The 24,611-nt window shown below is 43.6% G+C and overlaps 1 protein-coding gene across 1 annotated transcript; it reads right to left on the bottom strand.

The window, feature by feature from the left end:
* Positions 1–203: 203 nt before the first annotated feature.
* Positions 204–24,406, bottom strand: Rsph3 (radial spoke head 3). The gene is made up of 8 exons (XM_038340561.1): positions 23,653–24,406; positions 17,126–17,213; positions 9,895–10,036; positions 7,721–7,866; positions 6,856–7,059; positions 4,932–5,094; positions 1,626–1,712; positions 204–1,118 (listed from the first exon to the last, which is right to left on the bottom strand). The coding sequence occupies exons 1-8, from the start codon at positions 24,201–24,203 to the stop codon at positions 802–804; spliced, it is 1,698 nt and encodes a 565-aa protein (XP_038196489.1). The 5' UTR covers positions 24,204–24,406; the 3' UTR covers positions 204–801.
* Between the last annotated feature and the right edge of the window lie 205 nt (positions 24,407–24,611).

The following is a 24,611-nucleotide window of genomic DNA, read 5'->3' as shown; positions in this document are numbered from 1 at the left end:
GCCATCTACGGTCTCCAATACCTTGCCACATTTTAAAGAGACAGGCAATTTATGTAAACTAGTATGAAAAGACATAGTATTTAGCAACGACTAAAATATGCAAACAACAAATTTATTAGTTACAGAGCAAAAGCCTAGACTCCCTAATGTTGAAACATAAATAGACCTAAACAATCCACACAATGAAGGCCTGGGCACTTCCAGCCAGCGGACAGCAGAGACTGTGTGTGGAGGGAGAGATGGCCTTTGATTTTACTGGTGCTGCCTGGACATTTTCTACAGACGAAATGCGAGGGGAAAGCAAGAATGAAACCAGTTGAGAGCAGTCAGTAAGCCTTGGTTAAACTTGGAGGGGGTGGTGGTTAATTTTATATAAACAAGGATTGGATTTTTGCTCCTCACAGGGAGGATGCACCTCAGCCTTGAGGAACACACAGAGATTCTTCAAAAAGTGCGTGGGGTAGTTTCCTACAGAGAAGACAAGCTTAATGACTGACAGCAGTATTAACTAACATGAGATATTAGACTTACCAATGCGGAATTAATTCACAAAATGAGGATGAAGAAAAGATACACTTACTAGTTATACAGGACAGTAATGGAAACTAGTGACTAGACAAGAGTATGAGTATGACAATATGGTCTTTGGAAATTTTGTTAAATAAATGAAAAAGGGTCTCTTTTATTAGTTTTATTTTTATCGTAACTGATTTGTTCAACCAATTAGACAAGATGATTTGGTGGATAAATGTCACAATTTCTAAAGTCTGGGGTCACATGAACCAGTACCTGACTATATTACTACTGACCAGCTGCTGAATGGCTTCCTGACTCCCATGATTCTTCTGGTTGTGACAGATCCTCCCCTAAAGACTCCTTTATTTCTGTTTGGTCATTCTGCCAAAAGATCTCCCCTTCTTCCACAGGCTTCCTTTCTTGGGATGGTATTTTCTGAAAGGAGTCTCTTTCTAAAGGTGGCTTCTGTAATTCTAAACTCACCGAGGGTTCTGTCATTGTGTCAGGAGCACTAAACACATCATCCGACCTCATAGAGGGCTGTCTGTCTTCCTTGTTCTCGTAATTGTTTAGCCTTCTTTCAACCACTTCACGGATCAACACTGAAAGTTTCAAAGGTCATTGTGAGTTTCAGTACTTTCCTTTTAGATAAGTAGAAGCTATGTTTTGTTTGTTTTGTTTTGTTTTTGTTTTCGTTTTTTTCAAGACTGGATTTCTCTGTAGCCTTGGTTGTCCTGGAACTCACTTTGTAGATCAGGCTGGCCTTGAACTGACAGAGATCCACCTGCCTCTAAAGGTGTGGGTTACCACCGCCCATAAATGAATAGAAAGTACCCCTTAGGCCTTTCCTCCTTCCCATTAGCCTTTATAAATTTAGCATATACAACAACTATCAATTAATGCATTGAACAAGCTACGTTCTTTGTGTCTTTGAATACCAAGTACAAAGCAACAAAATATTCCATGATGAAATTACAGAGGGTGGAAACTGTACCCTTGTTTCAGTACAGCTGATTAACCAAGTTTAAGAAGCACCACAACACTGTTCCTCCCTCACTTATTCTTCCCCACTGGAAAGTTTAGGAACAGTTTTATATAAAATAACTTACTGTCAAGCACGGTTCTTCCCACCATGCTGTGCTCCATGGTTTTTTCAACTTCATTCATTAGCCATGGAAGGAATCCTATTTCAATGTCTGCAATAAAGAATTTCATTAAGCATTTCTGCAAATCATTAGTATGTCTTCCCCAATGTAATGATCAGCAGCACCATCTTCTCAACATAAAACATTAAACAGACTCACACAGCATCACTTTTGCCGTATTCTCTATATATGCTCTGCTCAACTTCCCTTCTACTGCAGTAGAAATGGTATTTTACAAATCATGAGGTTTTCCAGAGTCAAAATACAGTTGGGCCCACAAGCACAATCTGAGATGGGTGAAGGAGGGAGGGCAGAGAGAAGATGCTCATCTGGGAAACCTTTGCTGAAGTGGGACAAAGACTGAGCATGAGCATTACTGGGAAAGAGACTTTGTCCCTTGAGGTTGGAGCCAATGGAGCCTGAGCAGCGGGAAGGGGCTCTGGGAAGGGGCTGTCTAGGAAACACTGCTGCTGCAGTGGAGACTAAGCACTTCTATTCGTAGGAACTTTGCTCCAACTTCAGTGGGACGTTCATTGTGTTAAGCATTTTAACAAGACTGCCCACTAAATCTACACTCAAAGTTTCAAGTTGGTTTTTAGGCATCTACTTAATAGGATGATAACAGAGAATGATAGAATACAGTATTTGTTATTATATATGACATATCTCAGGCAAGATTTTTATTTTCAAGCTTTAAACTATGTAACAGACAAACACAAAACAAAACCAAAAACAAGCATTACTGTTCTCTGTTACCAATAGTAAAAAGTCTGCTCCACAGCTTGGATCTTAACTATTTCCCCAAAGCACACAGTTCTCAGCTGGCGGTGTGCTGGGAGGTGGGGACTACCTGAGGAAGTGTGTGCTCTTGAAGGGCATGTTGGGACCACACCCCTTTTGTTTACTGTTTTTTTGCTGTTGTTTGTGGGTTTTTTTGTTTGTTTTTTGAGAGAGGGTTTCTCTGTGTTGCTTTGGAGCCTGTCCTGGAACTAGATCTTGTAGACCAGGCTGGCCTCAAACTCACAGAGATCCGCCTGCCTCTGCCTCCAGGGTGCTAGGATTAAAGGCGTGCGCCACCACCGCCCGGCCAGTTTTGTTTACTGCAACAGCTTTGATTTCCACAGAGGCCCAGAAAAAATGGAGTCAAACAACTCTGTATGGATCCATACTGAAATTCCTAAACCCTGAGCTAAACACAACCTTTCATCCTTTACATGATTAGCCCGGGTGTTCTGTCACAGTGGCGGCTGACTGACATGCCTAGCTAGAGCACAAGGTGGATGGCAGCAGAACGTTGATGCTGCAGTTTCATGCAACAGCTGGAGACTAAACACCTCAGCTGCTGTTCTTCATCGTCCACCTGACTACATCTGGAATTAACTAGAGCGGAAGCTGCTGGGCACACCTGTAAGGGAACTTTCCTTGATTGGATTATTTGAGGTAGAAAGACCCACCTAAAACCTGGGTCACACTTTCTGGTGGCAACCTATACAAAGGACATGGAAGAAGGAAGCTTTGGCTTTTGTCCGCCTCCCACTCACTGGCAAGTTCATCCTTCCCTGGTATTAGAGCCTACTTTAGGATTCCCATATATACTTCAGACCAGATGAGACATCTGGCCTCGTAGACCAAACTCCTTACTGGATGGGCCGCTCTGACAAATACCATTTTTATACACATAGATCCATTCTATTTATCAGCCCTGCTTCTCTGGAGAACCCTGACTAGTACAGATACCGGTACCAGGAGTGAGGCTACATCTTCTGCGAAGGGTGCAGACATCCTGGGGGAGATAGTGCTGGAGAATGCAGGAGTTCAGGTCTCAGCCTCAGTGACGTCCTCCCACACATCTCACCCAAGGGACAGCTGCCATTCTTTACCAACCAGTGCCTGTGCTTTAGCCACCAGCAGCCTGAAGCTGGCACTTGAATCGTTGCTGAATTCAGTCAATCGTATAATGAGGGCTTCGGTTTGACTGTCTACACCTTGTGCTCTGTGGCTGCTGGAGAAAAGATTCCCCGCCAGCACGTACTTAGAAACCTCGAGACTTTACTACGTATCTCGAGCAGTCAATTTTATCACTGAGTTCATTGCTATCCTCCATTACCTGAGATGCTAGCAGTAGGTGAATTTTATTATGGGACCTACTATTTTGTTAATTTATCCATCCATTCTAGGGGCAACCAACCAGCACAATCATTTTTCTTATTTTTTCCACAAATTGTCAGAGCTTCATATACAGTGTCACTAAACTCTTTGCTTCTCACAGTAGGTCAGTCAAGCGCGTTTGTCTAGAGAAGTCTGTTGAACACTCACACCACAGGTTTTTGCTGCTCTCCATGCTTCTGGGAGAGGCTTTAGTAACCATAACTGTTGGCAATTGGAAAATCTACTCCAGATACTCCCAGGCTGGCCTCAGACCCAGAGATCCGCCTGCCTCTGCCTCCTGAGTGCTGGATTAAAGGACTGTGCCATCACTGCCTGCAATGATTCAGATACTTAAAAAAATTCATCCTTATACTTTTATTGCTCTAGAACCACATTTAGTGCCAAAATATGTGGTAGCCAAGGTTCTCTAGAGAAACAGAACTTACAGAATGAATCTATGTATATAAAATTTCATGTACTTTATGATTTAATTCCTAAAAAAAAATCATCATTTCTAGCATGCAAATGAAAGTCAAAAAGCTAATGAAACTGGAACCTAAACTCATGTTCTGACGTCAAGTCCATTGCACTTTTTTTTTCTTTGGTTTTTCGAGACAGGGTTTCCTGTAGTTTCTAGAGCCTGTCCTGGAACTAGCTCTTGTAGACCAGGCTGGCCTCGAACTCAGAGATCCGCCTGCCTCTGCCTCCCAAGTGCTGGGATTAAAGGCATGCGCCACCACTGCCTGGCTGCACTTTCTAATATATAATCCTGCTTCTTAATAGATATGCTAATATCCTAAATAAATATACTACTTTAAATATTTTAAAATTTCTTTTGATATCTATTAATGGTACAAAATTAGGGGCATGATACTTATTATGAACAACATTTAAACAACTATAACTTTTTGTTTCAGAAATATAAAAATTCCAATTTAAAATAGAAATGGTCATGAGGCCATGCATAGTGGCACACACCTGTGCTTCCAGCACCCAGGAGGAAAAGGAGGATCATGAGTTTGAGGCTGGCCTGTTAGGGCAGTGATCATACATATAAAATAAATTTGAAGCAGTAAGAATATTCCTGGTATAACAGTCAATATAACAAAAATCTCCACAGACCTCTTTCAATTGGATCATAAAAATAGCCACTGTTCCTGAGACTGTCAAAGACAGACGGGAGGAGGTCAGCCAGGTACCGCTGTGCAAACGCACGAGCTGAGATCTTCTGTGACGTCTCGTTGTGCTTATGTATGATTTCCCACTGCTGTTTCTTACGGCGTTCCTGTCAAGAGAAAGATGTCATTGCATGTGGCTATCTGACTATTTCATCCTCCCAAGCGCTGAAGCCAGTGTGGCCAAGTATGTGGAAGAATCTACAGCTGTCAAAAGTGCTCAGCAAGATGTCTGCAAGGACTCACTGCGCTGTATAATGTTTGAGCATCCAGTGGGCATTGAGCTTATGGAGACATAAAGGAACCTAAGGAAAAACCCGTCTCCTGATCCATGTTCAAGTAAATTAACTTTTACACTTAACTGTATGCATGCTATTAAAAAGATAACAGCAGCTGGACACAGTGGCACATGCCTTTAATCCCTGTACTTGTGAGACTGAGGCAGGACGGAATGGCAAGTTAACTGTTCTCCTGGGTTATACAAGAAGACCTTGTCTAAAACAACTATGTTAGATAATGACATGTGTTTTTATTAGTAACATCATAAAGTAATAAGAAATTTTATCCTTATGAATCTTCCATCAAAGAACATCAGCCAATTGTTTGACTTGGTTTAGTACCAGGAGTGAGGCTACGTCTCCTGCTAAGGACACAGAGACTTCCTCAGGTGAGATGATCGCCTTATACCCAGTAAATGCCTAGTACCTCTTTGAATTAATAAAGCTGAAATGACTTGGAAGGTCATGAAGCTTGCTGTGCTGTGTGTGGCTGTCTCCTTTAGGTCATATCACATCTACAAAACTAAAGAATGCTTTTCAATGTGCCTATATAAAAGTGGGAGCATTAACATATTTTTAAATACTCTATTTTCAAGGTTTAAAAACATATACAAATCTAGATGACTTATGTTCTAGAGTTTTCCCATATATACATATTGATAATTTTGTTATTTCAATGTAGTTTCTGCAGAAAGTGTCTATTTTATATATGCAAGCAAAGATTTGCACAGGAACATGCCTCACTATGAGTCCTATGTTCTTCATATAAATAATTAGTAATTTTGGAAGAAGATACAAAATCCAGTTGATTAAGTATTGAGTATAATTTCTCAGCAAATGCACTTTTCTTTACAGTAATTTGGGCTCTTTGGGTAATCATTCTCATTGGTTTAAGTACTCTGGCACTATGTTTTGTTTCGGTGCATAAGGAAGGGTAACAGCCACTGTCAATACCAGAAAGACATTTAAATATGATTAAATATAGATTTTTCTGTTAAATATTAAAATGAGTTATATAACTTTTCTTACTGAAGATTCATAAAACATACTTTGGAAACCAGGGCCTGGCCACTGAGAGACAGACTTAGCGCTCTCTGCAGATCTCTGCTGATTACCCCCACGAATATCTTTCCTTCCTTTCATCTCTCTGCTGTGGGATGATGGCAAATCAAGGTATTCCTTTCTAGCGCTCCTCCAAAGCTTTTGATATTTAAGAGTGGCATCCAGCTTGGACACATGTAATATAGGACCTGCACTTCATTGGAAGCTTTTGGAAGCTGACTAAGGTAGATTAATAGAAGCTGGAATTTACAACATGTAAGTCAACAATGAGAGATTTATGATCTACAAGAGAGAACTGAGCAACAAATATTGTAGTCTTCTTCACATGTATTTAAAAAGACCACCAGCTTTATGTAAGTTTCAATGTAATGTATTAAGTAGCCAAAAGACTAACGATCAGCTTCGGGTACAATATATAAAAGATGGAAGGCCTTGGGTCCATTCCCAAAGAAATGAGAGAGGAAGAAAGAGAGCCAGCCAGCCAGACAGGCAGACAGGCAGGCAGGCAGGCAGACAGACAGACAGCTCCACCTTCTCTTCCCGGTGCCGTCTCTCTTGCTCTTCCAATCGCTGAACTTCAGCCAGCTCCACGTTGCGTATTTCTTCGTATGCATACTGACTGGCCCGCAGATTGGCCAGCTCCTCCTCTTCCATGACTTCCAGGAGGGCTTGTTCAATCGTCTTCCCCACCAGAACTTGTAACATTGGTTTGACTTCAAGGTCAAAATCAAAGAGCTTAAACACAGAAGAAAGCAAACAAAATTTGAATCCTGAACCAAATGTGTAAGAGAATGCAAAGAGAACGCCAATAGGAGACGGCTGTGCCGTCTGTGTGTCAGGCTCTGCACAGCCACTCTGTGTTTGCACTCTCAAAGCAGCCCTACAAGGCACACAGAAGAGTCTTCTGATTATAGGCAAAAATCTACTAAGTTAAAATAATAAAAAAAAATCTACGTTTATCAATATGAACTCCAACTCTCAATGATTTTAAGACAGAACTCTGAAACTAAAGGAAACGTCCCCGTCCTTCATGCTCTGTTTTTACTGCTAACCATTTACTGACTAAGGACCAGGAATAGCACACATCTGAAGTGATTCATGTCGAACACCAGAACTTTCTATGCAGTGACTGAAAACTAACTTTGTCTTCTAATTTTAATGACAATTTAAAAAATTCCTTGCACTTCTCTACTCCATTATTCATGTAGTCATAACTTTTTATTCCATTAACTGACCTATTCATACATTCTACATGGAGATGAAAATGCCATTCAGAATTTTTAAACATGTAATCCCTTCATAAAAGTTATGCACTCCACAACTTATGACTTATGTCTTATGTCATAACTGTATGTCCTCTTTGAAGAAAGAGGGAAGCCAGAAGGATGTACTGTACCTCTCCTTCTAGTATTTGGGTGGCCACATCTTTGCCAGTTTTGGCAGGAACGAAGAGCGGTGTTGGTGGTCTGTCCAGAAATGCATCCGTCTGGCATTCCATGTCGACTTCAACTATGCGGTCAGCAATCTCTTCAAGGTATAATTCTAAGAAGAACATTATGTACTCTGGGTTTACAATTAACTATGGTTTATTTAAGGCATTCACATACTTGTGAAATGTCAACAAAGAGAAGACGTTATCAGGCACGGGGGCACAGAACCGCCACCCCAGCACTTAGAAGGCTGAAGCAGGAGGAGCTACATGAAAGGCCAACCCAGGATCCACAGTAAGAGACTGCATCTTAGTAGATACAAGATTTACTAATGATATATTTACTAATTATAATTGTGTGTTAAGTGCCTGGGGTTTGAAGAATCATGCATCAAACCAAACTGTTCTTTGGTATTCTCTCTATGCACAGTTTAGAAATAGACACTTAAATAAATAAAGGCCATGTTAATAACTTGATGAGGCAGGGCAATGTGGTACCACAGGAAGACTTGAACACTAGTGTCAAATGCTGAACACAGGATCCAACCAAGATATAGCTCTCTGCCCTCAGTTCCTCATGTGTAAAATGGATCAAAGTTACTTGCCACACAGACTCTTTTTTTAACATAAGAAAATCACAGGTAAAGGGCCAGAGGCAACAATAAATAAGAAGTAGGGGCTGGATCATTTATATCCAGATCATATGAATATTATGTGTCCAGTCTTCTGTGGTTATGACATGATGTGGAATCTACAGAGTGAATGCTTGAGACTACACAATCAAGGTATAAAAAAAATTAGTAAAACCTTTCATGTTTTGAGTTTACAGTTTTGTGTTGGCCACATTTATAGCTTTTGACACATCAAGCCTTAGTTGTTAGAATCACAAAGATGGCTAATCATTGGCACTCACTCATTCTAGGCTTGGCTCAAGGGCAGGGGGAAGTTTATTCTTTTTGCTTTTACTCCAGAAATAACCTTGGTGAATCTGCTCATGGTCTTCATTAGGTAGAAGAATCTCAAGTCACATTAGTCCATGGAAAACACCAAGTACTGTCAGCTTACCAAGGCCTGTCAACAGGAAATGCTTTGTCCAGCATGGCCTGGTCCTGGAAACTGGCTAGGGGCAGCGAGGGAATAAAGAATAGACAGACAGCACTCGTCCTTGTCGTGGTCCTGCCCATGTCAACAATACACATTTACTCAGACCTTCATCTGCTGCTCACACATTCAGTAATGACAGTCTGACCAGCTAAGTAGAGTGCACAAAGCAGTAAACCCTGGAGCCTGCTTTAGGACACCTAATGTGCAAAGCCCTGGAGAGCAAGGGAGAGAGAGGCCGGTGTGAAAGGCAGATGACTACATATGAGTGGGGTCACCTTTCGGACGGACAAGTCAAACGTCCACACAGAGCTGTGAAGCTCTCATCAGTCTTGATGAAAAGTGACCTAAGCTGGGTTGTGAATAATAATGCTACTTTGAAGTTGTGCTGGCTAATTTTGTCAACTTGACACAGGCACCAGAGAGGAGGGAACCTCCATTAACAAAATGCCTCCATAAGACCCACTGTAGGCAAGCCTGTAGGGCATTTTCTTAATTAGTGATTGGTAGGAGAGGGCCCAGCCCATTGTGGGTGAGGCCATCTGTGGGCTGGTGGAAAGCAGGTTGAGCGAGCCACTGGGAGCAAGCCAGTAGGCAGCACCCCTCCATGGCCTCTGCATCAGCTCCTGTCTCCAGGTTGCAACCCTGTTTGAGTTCCTGTCCTGACCTCCTTCAGTGGTGAACTGCCACGTGGAAGTGTAAATCAAATAAACCCTTTTCTCCCAACTTGCTTTTGTCATGGTGTTTCATCACAGCAGGGGTAACCTTAACTAAGACAGTCATATAATATGAGGGAAGGACTGGGAATTAGTAGTTAGGAAACTCTTATCAAGTCCAAATCCCTACTTCTAGCTCTCTCAACATTATAACAACATGTGTTCTATGTAGCTGCTTACTGAACAGATTTCCCTACCATATTTCTGGGGAGAGACAGATACACACAGGAGATCCATAAATAATAGGAAGGAAAGAAAAGGTAAGTTCCAGTGGACTGACAGGAACAGCTCATGAGCCATGATGCCAGCGGCATGGTCAGGTACCTGTCTGCACATCCACATGCTTTCTGCCCTCCACAGGCTCAGGTGTTCGCGGTCTGAGCTGCTCTTGGGCGCGTTTTCTGGCAAGAGCCCTCCTCCTGGCCTGCTGTTGTCGCTGAAGCTCTAGAGGATCAGGCTGTCCGGGCTGAGAGGGACAGACAAGGCTTAGAAACACCAAACATCAGTTCTCAGAGCAGGCAGTTGCTGCCATTGTCAAAGCATTTCCGGCTAGCACCAAAGCGTGTGTCAGCTGATGCCTCCTGGTGACTGGGGGTGTGGTCAAGTGATGCCAAGCTAACAGCAAATCCACACTGGGACACATGGGTGTAGAATTCTAGCTAATCACCTGGTTTTCCTCAAGCAACCACTTTTACCATCAGCTCTCTGGTGCCTAGTAAAACGGATGCATTTATTCTGTTACAGTAAACTTTGGTAGATAGTTAAGAAATGAAAAACTAGTAGGACTTTTTAAAATCTGAATTCAATTGAATAGATTTCCCTTAAAAATTTTATCAGTTCAAGGAGAAAACACCCTGGGTCCAAAGAAAGCTTCTTCAAGTCAACAAAAAAGCTGACTAGAGGCTGAAAATACTGTCCGTTTTAAGTCAAGACAATTATGAAAAGAAAACTTGACTGAACATCTCCTGACCCCCATGTTTTTATTTTTAGTCAACATAAAGCAATTGTATTTATTTACAGGTCACAGTGTGACATTTCAACACACATATACAATGTGCAGTGATCAGATTATCACAACAAGCATGTGTGTCATTTTTTTGAGTTGGGAGTATGGAAAATCCTATTAGTTATATAAAAATGTTTTTAAATGTTATACATAAGGAATTCTACAGCAGATAACTCCTTGAACGTGACTTGCTTTTACTAAGCACTTCCCTGAGAGTCATCTAGGTTGTACCATGTCCCAATAACCTAACTGCTTACCCCTTTTTGTTTAAAGGTATTTTTAATTATGCACATATGTGGGTCCACAGACTAGAAGTTTATAAGAGGGCCCTGGATCCTCTGGAGCTGGAGTTACAAGTAGTTATGAGTCACCCAACATTGGCACTAGGAACCAAAGTCAGGTCCCCTTAACTCCTGGGCCTCTCCAGTATCCCACCCCCAACCCTGCCTTCACTGAGTAGTACAAGTTGGCTGGATGGACACACCAGTTTGATTTTAACACTTACCTAATGGGAAAGAAAACCATTTAGAATACACTTTCAGCTTCTTTACACTACACATAAAGTTGCTCTGAATGTTCATACACAGGCTTATGTGCAAAGGTAAATTTCTATGTCTGTTTGATACACATAAACGCAACCGTAGGTTTGAATATTTCTTTCCATTTGCTATGTACCCTTGAAGCCCTTATTGCCAATTTCTAAACGGTAGTGTTGGAATAAGTGTATAGTAAGTATATCACAATAGCTCAAAATTTCATTTCCCCACGGCTAATGCTGAACATCTTTTGACGGGCTTGTCATCAGTATCTTCCTCTGCTCTCAACTTTTGACAGGTTCTATTTGGTTTGCATAGTTTTTAGCTTTCAAGCTTTGAGAATTACATATTTTCAGTATAAGACACTGGTCAGATGTGCAGCTTGTCTGTTGAAATATGATGTGCAGTGTTTCGTAGCTTGCCCTTCTACATCTGTATAAGACTTTTCATCAGTCCAGCTTCGCTTCTGTGTGTGCTACTCCCTCAGGTCACGCAAGCTCTGCACTCTTGTAGGTTTTCTCCTACAAGTTTTATATTTCACATTTAAATCCATGATCCATTTGATTTCTTCCCCTCAGTTTCTTTGAGACAAGGTCTCCCTATGTAGCTCAGGTTAGCCTCAGCCTCCCCAAGTGCTCTGCCCTTTGTGTATAGAATTGCTTTGGTGTTTTAGGGCCTGTGGTGATTCCACAGGAATTTCAGTGCTGTTAAGAATGTAATTGGTTAGCTCTTTCCTCAAGGTTTGATACAGTTTCGCAGTGAGTCCATCTAGGCCTCACCGGGTTTTTTTTTTTGTTGTTGTTGTTGTTGTTGTTGTTGTTTTTTTTTTTTTTTTTGGTTTTTCAAGACAGGGTTTTTCTGTGTAGCTTTGGAGCCTGTCCTGTCTTGGAACTTGCTCTATAGCTCAGGCTGGTCTCAAACTCACAGAGATCTCTCTGCCTCTGCCTGCTGAATGATGGGATTAAAGGTACATGCCACCACTCTCTGGCTTAGTCCTTTCTTTGCGACCTAGAATGTGGTCTCTTTTAGAGACGGTTCTAGGAGCTGCTAAGGGTGTGTGTGCTCCTTTGTTAGATGGAATATTCTGTCAACATTAGGTCCACTTGATCCATGGCACAGTTAACACTGAAGTCTGTTGACTTCTAGTTTGGAGAGAGTGGGGCACCAAGGTCACCTTCTATTACTGCAGCAGGCCTTCTCCGTGTTAGTGTTGCTTCATGTAAGGTTTGGTGCACACACATTTGCATTTACGACTGTTATGTCTTGGTGACTCTCCCCTTTACTAATGCACAGTGGTCTTCATCTCTTCTAGCTCACTCTGAAGACTACTTTATCAGCTGCCAGAAAAACTACCTATGCCAACTGATTCTTGGCTTCTATCTAAATTGACTTCCATCCTTTGGTTTGTGGTCTATGACCCGTGAGCTGGAACTTGTTTTTTTTTTTTTTCCAGTCTAATCAGCCAGTACTCTTTACTGGTGAGTTGAGTCCATTTACATATGAGGTTACTGAGGGATGTTTGCTAGTATTTGTGACTTTATTGGCTGCTGTGTTGGTTTTAGGTTTTTATAAATTACTGTAGGGTTTTCTCGTTTACTGTGTTGGACTTGATGGACTCCTTCCTAGCTTTCTGTCGTCAGTCTATCTGACACGAGAGTTACAATGTGCTCTGGGAACTGAGACATTCTTCCTCCAATGGGGACAGTGCTCTAGGTATCTTCTGAAGTGCTGGAGTGTCCTCACATGGCTCATTTCCTCATCACTGTAGGGATGGATTTCCTGGGGACAGTGGCCTTGGCTGTAGTTATTTTCTTTCAGGGTTTAAACTCTACCCTCCATGCTTCCTGGCGGTCAGGGCTGTGATGTTTTTCTGATGTGTCTGCTTTTGTAGGTGAGTTGTTTCCCTTTCATAGTTTTTAATACTGTTTTTCTGCTTTGTATTTTTGATATCTTGAGTAAAACTGTCCAATCAAATGGTGTATCTGTGCATCTCTCTCAGGTAGCTCACAAGCACCTTTACTCTAGCACCTGATGCCTCTGACCTTCTAGGGCAACTACACTCATGTACACACTCACACACATACACATAACTAAAAACAGAAGTCTTTATATAAAATTTGAGAATTAACGTTTGCATACTGTATCTTCTTCCATAATTTTACTTTGGACCTAATTACAATTAAAGGGATTTTCCTTAAACATAGAATGTAGCTGGATTATGTTTATGAGCTCTAACTTCTAACTACTTAATTCAAACCATTTATGTTTAAAAAAATCATTGATAAGATCATAGCACATGATAGGGTATAGGCTGTCATTTTTGTTTTCTATTTGTTTATTGTTTTGAAATTCTTGCATTCTTTTTCTTGAATTTCTATGGGCATAGTACTTACACAATAAGTTACAACATAGCAACTTACAATGTTGACTTGGCATCTATTTTTGTTTTTCAGACCTAGGAATCAAATCCACAGCCCCATGCATGTTAGTCAAATACTCTATTGCTGAGGTGCATTCCCTTTCTATCATCTAGTTTTAAAATGTCTAATGTTCAGGGCTCAGTTACTCTTACATGTTTTCAATAATATATCCCATCTAAAATTGCTCCTTCCAGTGACCACTGGTCAACTAAGACATAGCTCCACCTAGTCAGCCAAGCATCTGCCTTCCTGCTGCCTTTGTAAGAGAGATTCAAATGTTTGCTCTGAATGCAGAGTGATCACCTCTGACCATAGCATGACCTCCTCGAACGAAGGGCTTGGCATGGGCCAATGAAAGCTCCGGTGGGAACCTGCTAGCGGGCAGCAGCGATGGTGTCAGCTAGCCCATCACTTCTCTCCAGCTCCTTCCAACTCAGTTTTCCCAAGTTAGATTAGATGAGGCTTGGCGTGAACTTGACTTCTCCTTGGGGTTTACCATGCCCTGGATCTCTTAACTCTTAAGTCTGTCGTTAAGTTTGTAGACTTTTCATGCACTATTTATTCAAATAGCTTTTCCCCCATGTGATTTACTTTCTTCTGAGTCACTCATTTCTTCCTGTGCCGTCTCCGATGCACTACTGACAGTCCAGTGAGTGCTTTACTCTGCTTTAGTTTTAAGTTCTACAGTTCCCATTTGGTCCTTTTTTTTTTTTTTTTTTTTGGTTTTTCGAGACAGGGTTTCTCTGTAGCTTTGGAGTCTGTCCTGGAACTAGCTCTTGTAGACCAGGCTGGCCTTGAACTCAGAGCTCCCTCCGCCTGCCTCTGGGATTAAAGGCACGCACCACCACCGCCCGGCGCCATTTGGTCCACTTTTATATTCTGTATTTCTCTGCTAAGTTGCTTATTTGTTTGTATAAAATATTCATAATTTTTCACTTCTGGCAAAAATAATTTTGACTATTATATTTTCTACATCTTATAATTGCTACATCTGAGTCTCATGTATTGTCATCTTGGCTTTATCTCATAAGAGACTATCCTGGTTTTTATGATGAGTAGCTTCTTTTTCTGAGACAGGGTTTTTCTGTGTAGCATTGGAGCCTGTCCTAGAACTCACTCTGTAGACCAGGCTGACCTCGAACTTAGAGATCTGCCTGCCTCTGCCTCCCGAGCACTGGAATTAAAGGTGTGCACTGCCACTGCCTGGCGATGAGTAACTTTTTTTTTGTTGGAGACTTGGAACCCTATGTTGTGGGACTTCAGGTACTACATAATCTTTTCAGTAGGAGTTCATTTATTTTACAGTAGGTACATGTTTGGAGGGAATGGGAGTCCACCTCCCTGCTAGGCTCTACTTAAAGGTACTGGGTGGGGCATAGTTCCGCTGATGCTGGTGTTTGGATGTGGCGGGGCAGGAAGGGCCAAGCACCTACTGTTACCATATTGTTTCTCCTTATTACTATTAGATAAAAATACATTTAGCTCCACACTGGTTTTGTTACCAGCACTCAGAAAAAGCAGGGCACCAACCTGTGTTGTCTTCTACTACCTACCTCATACCTCACTGTGGCTGTGTGAGGGTGGAAATTCAGCTTTCTGCTCTACTTTTGTGGACAGTGCTTCAAAATGTGGAGTAGGGTATGGCTTTGCACTCTTGCTGGGTATGTGGGATGTGGGTTGTCTTGCTCTGTATGTAGGATGAGAGTGCTCCCTACTCTGCCCAGACTCACTGGTACTGAGAGAGTATCTGGAAGGTATGGATCCCCTCGGGGTTGTGCCTGCATCATGATGCCTCCAGCATCATGAGCATGTTATGGAGAGGTAGAGAGGATATCTGGGAACACAGGCTGTGCTGCTTTTCAGCTGAGTCTCAAAGTCCCCGGCCAGGCTGCAGCCGTCCCTCCTCGAATCTTTTAGGGTTTCTGGGGTGTGTCCTAGCGGGTTTAGTCCTAACGAGGAGGAACAGGAAGTTTTAGGGCAGATTTTTATAGTAAGGTGCTGATTATTTGATTAAAGAAGTCACTGTACTGCTAAACAAAGTGACACAAAATGTCTAGACCCCATGTATGGATCTTCCTGCCTGGATCTAAGTGTCTAGAGAAGCTTGTTAAAAAACCACAGTCCTGATAGTGAGTCTGTCTGGGGAAAATAAAGCATGGTGTGGTGTTCAAGCCCTAGAGGTCCTAATGCAGGAGACTGGGGCAAGGGAGAAGGCTCCAGATGATGCTGATGCAGACCCAGGCATGGGAGCTATTGCTCTGACTGTAACATTCACAGATGGCCATTGCAGGGCTTACAGAGTTACTGCATGTGACATCTATGCCAAGAAACAGCCACTCACTACTACGGCATGTCTCCCTCAACTCTGTATCCTAGCTATTCAGACTAGCTAGACCCTGAAACTCAGTATTTCTGATTGAGTAAAGAAAAGACACACAATTCAGACTTCTGATTAATATCACTAGTAGAGGATAAGACAATTTAAACAAACGGAATGTGTCAGACACCAGCCAGAGCAAGGCTTCACACTAGTGGTGTCTGTAAACTCCTTAAACTGATCTGCAGCAACTTAGTACAAAATCCAAAGTCAAAGTTTAGAAGCTTTCAGAGGGTTCACTAGAATCCTGTTCAGTAAAATATTAGGACTTATTTTAGTAATTATTTACTGTGGAAAATACATGAAATGTAAAAGCTACCACTTCTTCTTTCTTAGGGTGGGGAATATACAGGCTGGTGAAAGGATTCATCCTGTAGAGCAGACTCAAGAAAACAGGTTTCTTTAGTACCAGAGCGCAGCAGACAGGGCAGAAACAATGCTGCGCACCACATCCATCGTCCTGATGTACAACTCCATGGTACTGAGCACAGCCGCCCTGCTGTGACCTGCACCACCACTGCCCTTCTGGAACTCCAACTCTAGACCCCAAACAGTAACTCCTTTCCCCTCTAGCTCCTGCAGCACCACTGAACCCACATATATATGCACATACATACGCACACACATACTATATGCATATGCATGCATACATACTTCAGGGTGCAGTGTTGGAGACTGAACTGAGGGCCTTGCACATGATAGACAATTACTCTACCATGACACACACCTCCAGCTTCTATGTATTTAAAAAAATTACTCTTCAAGTAATTTTTAATTTCGTTTTATAAATGTTTTAGGTGACAGATCAAAATTTGACACAAACATACAACTAATCCTCGAGCACAGATAACATGGAAGCTGTGTTAGACAACTGTCCTCTTTAGTGTTTACTGCCAACCTGACACAACCCAGAGTCAGCTGGGAAGAGAGAAGCTCAACTGAGAAACTACCCAGACTGGATTTGCCTGGGGCCTTGTCTGTACAAGGCTGTTTTGACTAATGAGCTAATGACTGATGTGGGGGCCGAGCCCACTGTGGGAGGCACCAACCCTAGGCTGTGTAAGATTGAGCTCCTGTCCTGACTGTCCTGAATGCTGGGTTGCTACCCAAAGTGTAGGTCATATAAGGAAATGTAAACCTTTCCTTCTCTAACTATGTCTGCTCTCAGTGTTTGTTACAACAACGGAAGTAATGAGGACACCGCCAGACTGCTTACCACTTGTCCCATGGGGAGTGCATAGGTGTTGCCTCGGATCACCCTTCTGTCATACATTATGTTTCCATAATTCAAAGGTTCGTCAGCTCTGTAAAAGAGAAAATTCTAAGTGAATGGTATATTATTTGAATCCATTAAGTGAACCTATTTCAATAGAATTTAGATTAAACATATTTGTAGAGTCTGGAGAGATGGCAGATAAGAGCACTTGCTCTTCCAGAGGACTTGGGTTTGGTTCCCAGCACTCATATGGCATCTGACAACCATCTGTAATTCCAGTATCATGGGACCCTGTGTCTCTAGTATCTGACACACACATGCAGATAAAACATGTGTACATATAAAATAAAAATATTAAAAATGTATAAAGGAAACTGTAGTACAGTCATAACATAAGGAGACAGACAGCTATCATTTATATAAGTTATTATATGGCTGGACCTTACAAATTTTATTTATTGCTAACAATAATTTCATGTTGGGAACTAATACTCCTAATTAAGAGGAGTAAAATGGAAAAGAACCTGCCCACATTCCCCTCCTAGTAAGACAGAGCTGGGCTCAGTCTGTAAACACTGAAGACTGTTCAGCAAATGTGAAAAGTCCCTCTCAGGGACTGAAATGTGCATTTAGTAACAGACCAGGTTTTAGAAGGAAAGTCAGACTTCACACTGTTCTTCCAAGCTAAAGGTGCTGCTGAAATGTCAGCAAATTTGAATATCGGGAGCCAGAATGAGCATGAAGAGCACAGCCCCAGAGCTGGCCCTCGAGGCCATCAGTGCACGGCTGTCCACAGCTGTGAAGCCCACCTTCAGCCTACACCCCGACCCGCTATCAGAGCTGACTGCGTGGGCTAAGCTGCTGCATACTGAAGCCTCTCCTGAACACACGAGCATGTTTTCCTGTCCGTGTTACTTGGTCTCAGGTTGTGCCAGCTCCTGCATAGGACGACTCTCTCTCCTAGCCCTGTGCACTGCTTCCAGAGCTGTTTCCAGGCCACTTAACTAGACTTTCCAAGGGCTCAGCTTTCTGTCCACCAGCAAAGCTTCATTCATAACCCATATGCCACTTTTATTTTATTTTTTTTAGTTCAGTACTCTCAACTCCAGGCATATCCAGCTGCCTAGAGATACCTTACTAAGATGTCTAGAAGGTAGTTTCAACACTGAGCTAGTCTTCTCCCCTGCCAGCTTATTACTTCAAGTGTTTTCTATTTGACGAAACGGTTCCAATGACCACAGTTGTGACTTACATGCTGGGAGTCATGCATGACCACATTCTCTTCTCCATCCCTACAGCTAGCAGGAATTTCTGACTCCATGCCCCAGTCTTTCTTACACCATCTGCTGCTCAACTGACATCCCTGTCTTTTACCTGGACGGCCAAAAGTCCTCTTTTAGTTGAACAATTTATTCTATGTCCACCGAGACCAGTGGCATTTTAGAAGAGCAGCGGTTCTGAACTGGCTAGCGCCTCCTACTGCTAATCACAATAAGGGAGGATGGATACTGGGTTGGCACTGTCGAAACAATGAGCTCCTGACACCGACTGTTGATATGGATGCAATGTATAGGTTTAATATTCTTGGAGGATAGCTACATTGTAAATTAAGTAAATGTATGCCTTAACAATCACATTCCTAAGAACCTACCTCCCGGAAGTAAAAAGCACACACAGTTGTTTGTCAAACCTCATTCTTTGTAGCAAAAGCTGGAAGCAAACCGAGTATCTACCAATTTTAGCAGTGACGGTTACAGCCACATCGGCATTATCACCACGCCATGGAAGACAACTGAGCACTCCAATCACTAAGAGGGCAGAGGAGGCTTAGATCCGTGTATGTTACTGCTGCTATGAAATAAACTGTAATGGTTCATCTTGATTGACTGGCTTGACAGAGCCTAGGAGACCAGTAAAGCAAAGTGGTAGGTGTCTGTGAGGATGTCCCAGGTGATTAGAGCAGGAGCTCTCTGACTCGGTAAGTTAGGCTACTGGTGGACTCATCCTTGCAGACTATGGAGATGTGGACTTACAGACAGCTGGGTTTAATTGGGTGAAGTGATGTCACTAGGAGTATGACACTGAAGAGGGAATCCTGGCTCGGGATCTTCCCTGTCATTTTCTCCTCTGCTTTCTGGTTGCCATGACGTGAGCATTTCTGTTCCCTCACACTCTTCCCACCATGATTCTCTGCCTCACCTCCAAAAACATGAAGCCAAATGACCATGTACCAAAACCTCTGAAAGTGGGAGCTGAAATAAGTCCTCTCCCTCCTCTGATAGTGTTCCTGGTCCCTGTTCAATGAGAGAAAGTTCACTCGCGCATGCGCGCGCGCGCGCGCACACACAAAGAAAGAGAGAGACAGACAGAGACAGAGAGACAAAGACAAAGAGACAGAGACAAAGAGAGCTATTGTTGTTTATCCATAAATAAGCCATGAATCTGAATATAAATCTATGAGCCTGGAAAGAAGTGCAGAAAAATGCATACAAAACTGATAACATGGTTTGCCCCTTGGGAAATGAAAGTAGTGCCACTTCCTGGAGCTGTTGCAAGGGCTACCTGGCACCACCGCAGCATTTAATAAACGGGAACAATTCCCATGCAGGGATCTCTTTAAATCTGAATTAAAAAGTTATAATAATCCATCTGTGTTGTGGGCTATTTGATCACACTGTGAACCCCAAGTTTGTGTTAATTAAATAAAACCTTAGGTCAAGAGGCAGCGCCAGCAACTAGTTGACAGGAAGTAGCATAGAGAGTAAGAGGGAGTCTGGGAAAACGGACAGAGAAATGCGCAGGCAATAATGAGGAGGGACTTGAGTTTGGCAGTTTTTTGGTTTGGGGCATGGGAAGAGAAGCTCTCTTGCTGGGTCACTGGCTAAGGAGAAAGGTCAGCTGTTGCTTCTTGGCCTCTCTGAGCTAGCAGGCTTTCACCCCAGTATCTGACTCCTGAGTCTGTATTGGTAAAACAGAATAGAGACTTAGTTTACTTGTGGCTGTAGTGGCAGAAGCAGTTCCCCAGGGGATGCAGAAGTCCTGCTGGGCAGCGGGACAGAGATGGAGGAGCCCACTCTGCAGCTGAAACTGCAGTAGATTCAGGAGCAGCCTCCCGTGCCGACAATAAAACAAACACCTGCATGTTCAGCCTCACAGGATGGGGCTTCAATGCCTTACCTGTGGATTTAAACTAAGAAAAATACTATCGCTGGTGTGAAAATGTAAAAATGAACCAAAAAATGGATCAAATATACATCTAGAAAACTTAGTGTGGAAGAAAAGGCCTTGTTAGAGAAGGCAAAGAGAAGGAGTTGACGAGGGAAGGGAGGAACCAAAGGTAAAGCTTTGCTAAACCTTGGCAGCCTCAGTCAAAGTTTGCCTGGCCTCCCTCTTCCCTCACTGCCGCTAGAGATACCCAATGCCTCTGGAAGATGAGTGAGGCATCTGCCTCCAGAGAGAACGGCATACACTCTCTGCGCGTTTCTAGAACTACCTACTTGTTTAAACCGTCTCATAGGATTAGAAGTTAGTGGCTAATAAAACTATGGAACTAACTACATTCGCTCACTCCATCAGAGCCACTGGAGACTAAGTTCTTTACTGTTCTCACAGGAAAATGGATAAAGAAAGGGGCACTGGGTAAGACAACTGGAGACCACGGGGGACTCTGGATGAAGCAAAGGAAAATTTAAGGACGTAATTCCATCCACAACAACCCCTCCCCCGACAGACACGTCTCATGGTTTTAGTCAGCACACATTTCTTCTCTGAGAACTCTGGAGGCCAGAGGCCCACAGCGGGTCTTATAGGGACGCATCTGGAGACAACAGGGAGAGTGTTCTGCTGCCTTTCCCAGACTCTAAGGGCGCCCCAGTCCCCAGATGTTCGCCTCTATGATGGTTAATACTGTCAGTGTGATGGGATCTAGAATCATCTGGGAGACAAACTTCAGGGTATGTCTACGAGAGAGTTTCTAGACTGGATTAACTGAGGTGAGAAGACCTGTCCTGTGGATGGCATCGCTCCACGTCTGGGGTCCCACATTGAATAGAAAAGAGAAAGCAGGGTGAACACCAGTCCTCATCTCTCTCTCTTTGCAACGTCACCACCATGCCACTTTCCCTGCTACAATGAACCACAAGTCAAAATGAACTTTTCCTCCGTCTGATGTTTGATTGCTTCTGTCGGGTACTTCTGATCAAAGCCACCAGAGAGGAGTGACTAGAAGTCCTCCTCCAGCCTCCCTTTCCCCTTTCATTTGTTTGGGCTCTCAGAGATGACACTGGCCCCGCCCAGACTTTCAGGACCACCTCCCTTCTTAACATCTGAACAGACAAGGTTGTAAGCTCACAGGTTCTGGGGATTAAGGAGAGGCCATTTTTAGGGAACCAACAATGTTCTGGCTATCAGGATAATGTTAAGCTTCATTGATCACCGTCAAACAAAAGGTAGAAAGCAAGTTTTTTATTTCTTTGTATTAAAAATACTTATGAAAAGGTTTATATAATCTTGACTAACAGATTTGTAAGAGGAGAATGTCATATTTTGGTTTGGGCACAAGCCTACAGGTCAATGTTACTGCATTTATGTATTTGTGATTGCTTAACTACCAACAAATACATAATTATAATACATATTATATGCAACTCTTATCTGAAATATTTGGAACTATACGTATTTCAGATTTTTTCCTCACAGTTTGGAATATTTGCTTATATATGACTCAAATGTAAACATGTTTCATATATGCCTTACATACACAGTCTGGAGGTAATTATATACAATATTTTTAGTGTATCTGTATTCTGACTATGACCAGTCACACAATGTCCTATGTGGAATTTTCTTGTGTGGCATCATGGCAGTCAAAGAGCTTCAGGTGTGGGGACTAGAGCAAAGGCTCAAGGGCTAAATGTTCCTACTGCTTCTTCAGCGGACCAGAGTTTCGTTCCCAGCATTCATGTGAGGCAGCTCACAACTGTCTGCAACTCCAACTCCAGGGGATCTGATGCCCTCCTCTGGGCTCCACTAACACCTGTGCTGCGCGCGCACACACACACACACACACACACACACACACACACACACACACACACACACTCACATTTAAAAAAGTTTCATGTGCTTGGAAAGATAGCTCAGCAATTAAGAACACTGGCTGCTCTTCCAGAGGTCCTGAGTTCAATTGCCATGGTGGCTCACAGTCATCTAGAGTGGTTGCCCTCTTATGGCGTACATGCAGAAAGAGCACTCATCCATAAATAAAAAAGTTTCACATTTCCAGCTTAGGGATGCACAAACTACTAAAACTTCTGGTTTGAAAATGAGAAAACTTGTATTCTAATGGTTTCTTTCAGTTCTACAATTTATTGTGCTTCAAAAAGGCAGGTGCCCTTGAACTACAACAGTTTTAAGTTACTCTGAGAGTAAAATGAGATTTTTGTGCTAGTGAAATTGCTTCTCATACCTAATTATAAACTGGGATTCAGCCCAGTAATATACCCATCAAGATAATTTGTAATCTTGACTCCCTTTTGACACATTGTTATCTAGTCTAGACATGTGTTGTCTGGAGTTACATACTAGGGTCAACAGAGAAACTTCTGAACAAGATTAGACTAAGAACCTTGTAGAACAGAGGCAGACTGACCTAAAGACATTCATTCTTTGGACATGGTTACATAATTTAGCTAATGGCAGTCACCTCAATATATTCATTTATGAGGGTATCATGGAAGGTAACCATTCCTGTGGTAAGGGTCTCATATGTTCTGGTTTGTTAACTACTTTCATGAAACACTTTACCATGCATTTCTGCATTACTTTGATACACTGATCTATCAGTAAACACACTATTTCAACATAAATATCAACTAACTATAAGAAACAACTCAGCCATCCTACTGATCTATTTCTGAGTGAGCTAGGATAACAGGTTTGTGCCAGGCCTGGCCCAGAGTTAAAATTCCGTTTACACTGAGAGCTTCCGGTGTGGCAGGCAAGGTCCAAGGTGAACAAAATGCACAGAGATGCCTGCTTCCATAAATCTCCCGCTCTTAAGTCCTGCTATTCCAAAACTTAAAGCTTACAGAATGAACTCTAAGAGAACTATAAATTCCGTGGTCTTTATTACATATACAGGCCTGAATACAGCAAATATTCACTAGTATGTTTTGTGGTCCTGCATGGAAGGCTAATCCACCCAGGCTGGGGTGGAAAGAGCTGAATGTGGTTGGCTCTTTCATTTGGTACATGCTATCCATGTACTTCTCTGTGCTTCACTTTCTCAGTCTGCATGATGGGGTGATGAAACCAGCTTGGCAGAACTCGATTAATACGCCCCGTGTGGTGTTTGGTGGTGGCTGTCTATAACCATTCGTGTACACATCATGATTCAGGCCAGCTGTGCTTCTGTTTAACCACATAGTTGTGTTATTTTAGGGCAGGGGGTTTTGACTGCGCGTTGTCAAGGGAAAACAGATGGAATGCAAAGCGGAGACCAGACAGGCGCTACTTTGGTCACTCACGGCTGCAACAGGCTGTCCCGGTAGCGGCGGCGCTGGCAAGGCACGGCCCGGGGCCTGCTGGTGTAGGTGTAGGTGCCAGAGGCCTCGGCCGCCCGAGAACTGCGGTCTGTCATCGCCGACGCCATGTCGGGGGTCGAACCACCTCCCCTTCGGTGGAGGTGGGCTCTGTGGCAGGTGGGGGTTAAGGAGTCGTGGGAGCCGGAGACGTGTAAATAGTGCCAAGGGCAGGGATGCCGCGAGGCGCGGGGACGCGGCTCTCGGGGAAGCGGGCGCCACGCAAGCGGGCCCGCGCAGCAGGGAGCAGCTACTCTAGGCTTGCTCCGGGAACGGTGGAGCGAGTCTGCGGCGCCCGCACCGGTTGCCGAGCAACGCGAGGTTCCGCCTGGAGGCAGGAACTCCCGGCAGTTCCGGCCGGCGGGGTTTCCGGAGGGGCCCGTAGTAAAGGCTACTTCCGGCTCGTGCCCCCGCCTACCTGCTGGTCCGCAGGCGCGCCTGCGCACTGGCCGCTTCTTGACCGGCCAGGGCGCCATGGAGGTGTTGGAGGCGGCCATTGGGGCGGAGGTAACGTCGTCTGGCCCGGCGGCGGGGCGCCGCCTGGCGGGGCTGCTGTCCGCGCCATCCTCGCAGGCCCACGTGCTCTTGCTCTTTGAGGGGCGTCCTCCGTTGATTTTTGCCCTGCCACGTCGCAGCGCTGCCCGCTCCCCGGCGGTGACACGCCCTGGGCAGTCGGGCTCGCAGCTCTGTTACGCGCTGGGGCCGGGCGGAGGCGGGCTGTCTCCGGTTTCCCAGCTCCTCCTCCGCTCCCTGGCGTGAATTCCGTACCTGCCTTCTCCACTCAGCGCTCTGGGACAGCACATTAGAGGACCCCTGGGCTCCGGGGCGACTTGGACCCCCCGTTAGCCACCTAACTTTGGGAAAGGGCCGGGAAGGTTGTTGCTGAAACAGGGTTCTCCTTACGC

This window comes from Arvicola amphibius, chromosome 8 (assembly GCF_903992535.2).
Source record: "Arvicola amphibius chromosome 8, mArvAmp1.2, whole genome shotgun sequence".
NCBI lineage: Eukaryota > Metazoa > Chordata > Mammalia > Rodentia > Cricetidae > Arvicola > Arvicola amphibius.
Note: the sequence above shows the minus strand (reverse complement) of the source record. Positions and strands in the feature narration are given on the sequence as shown.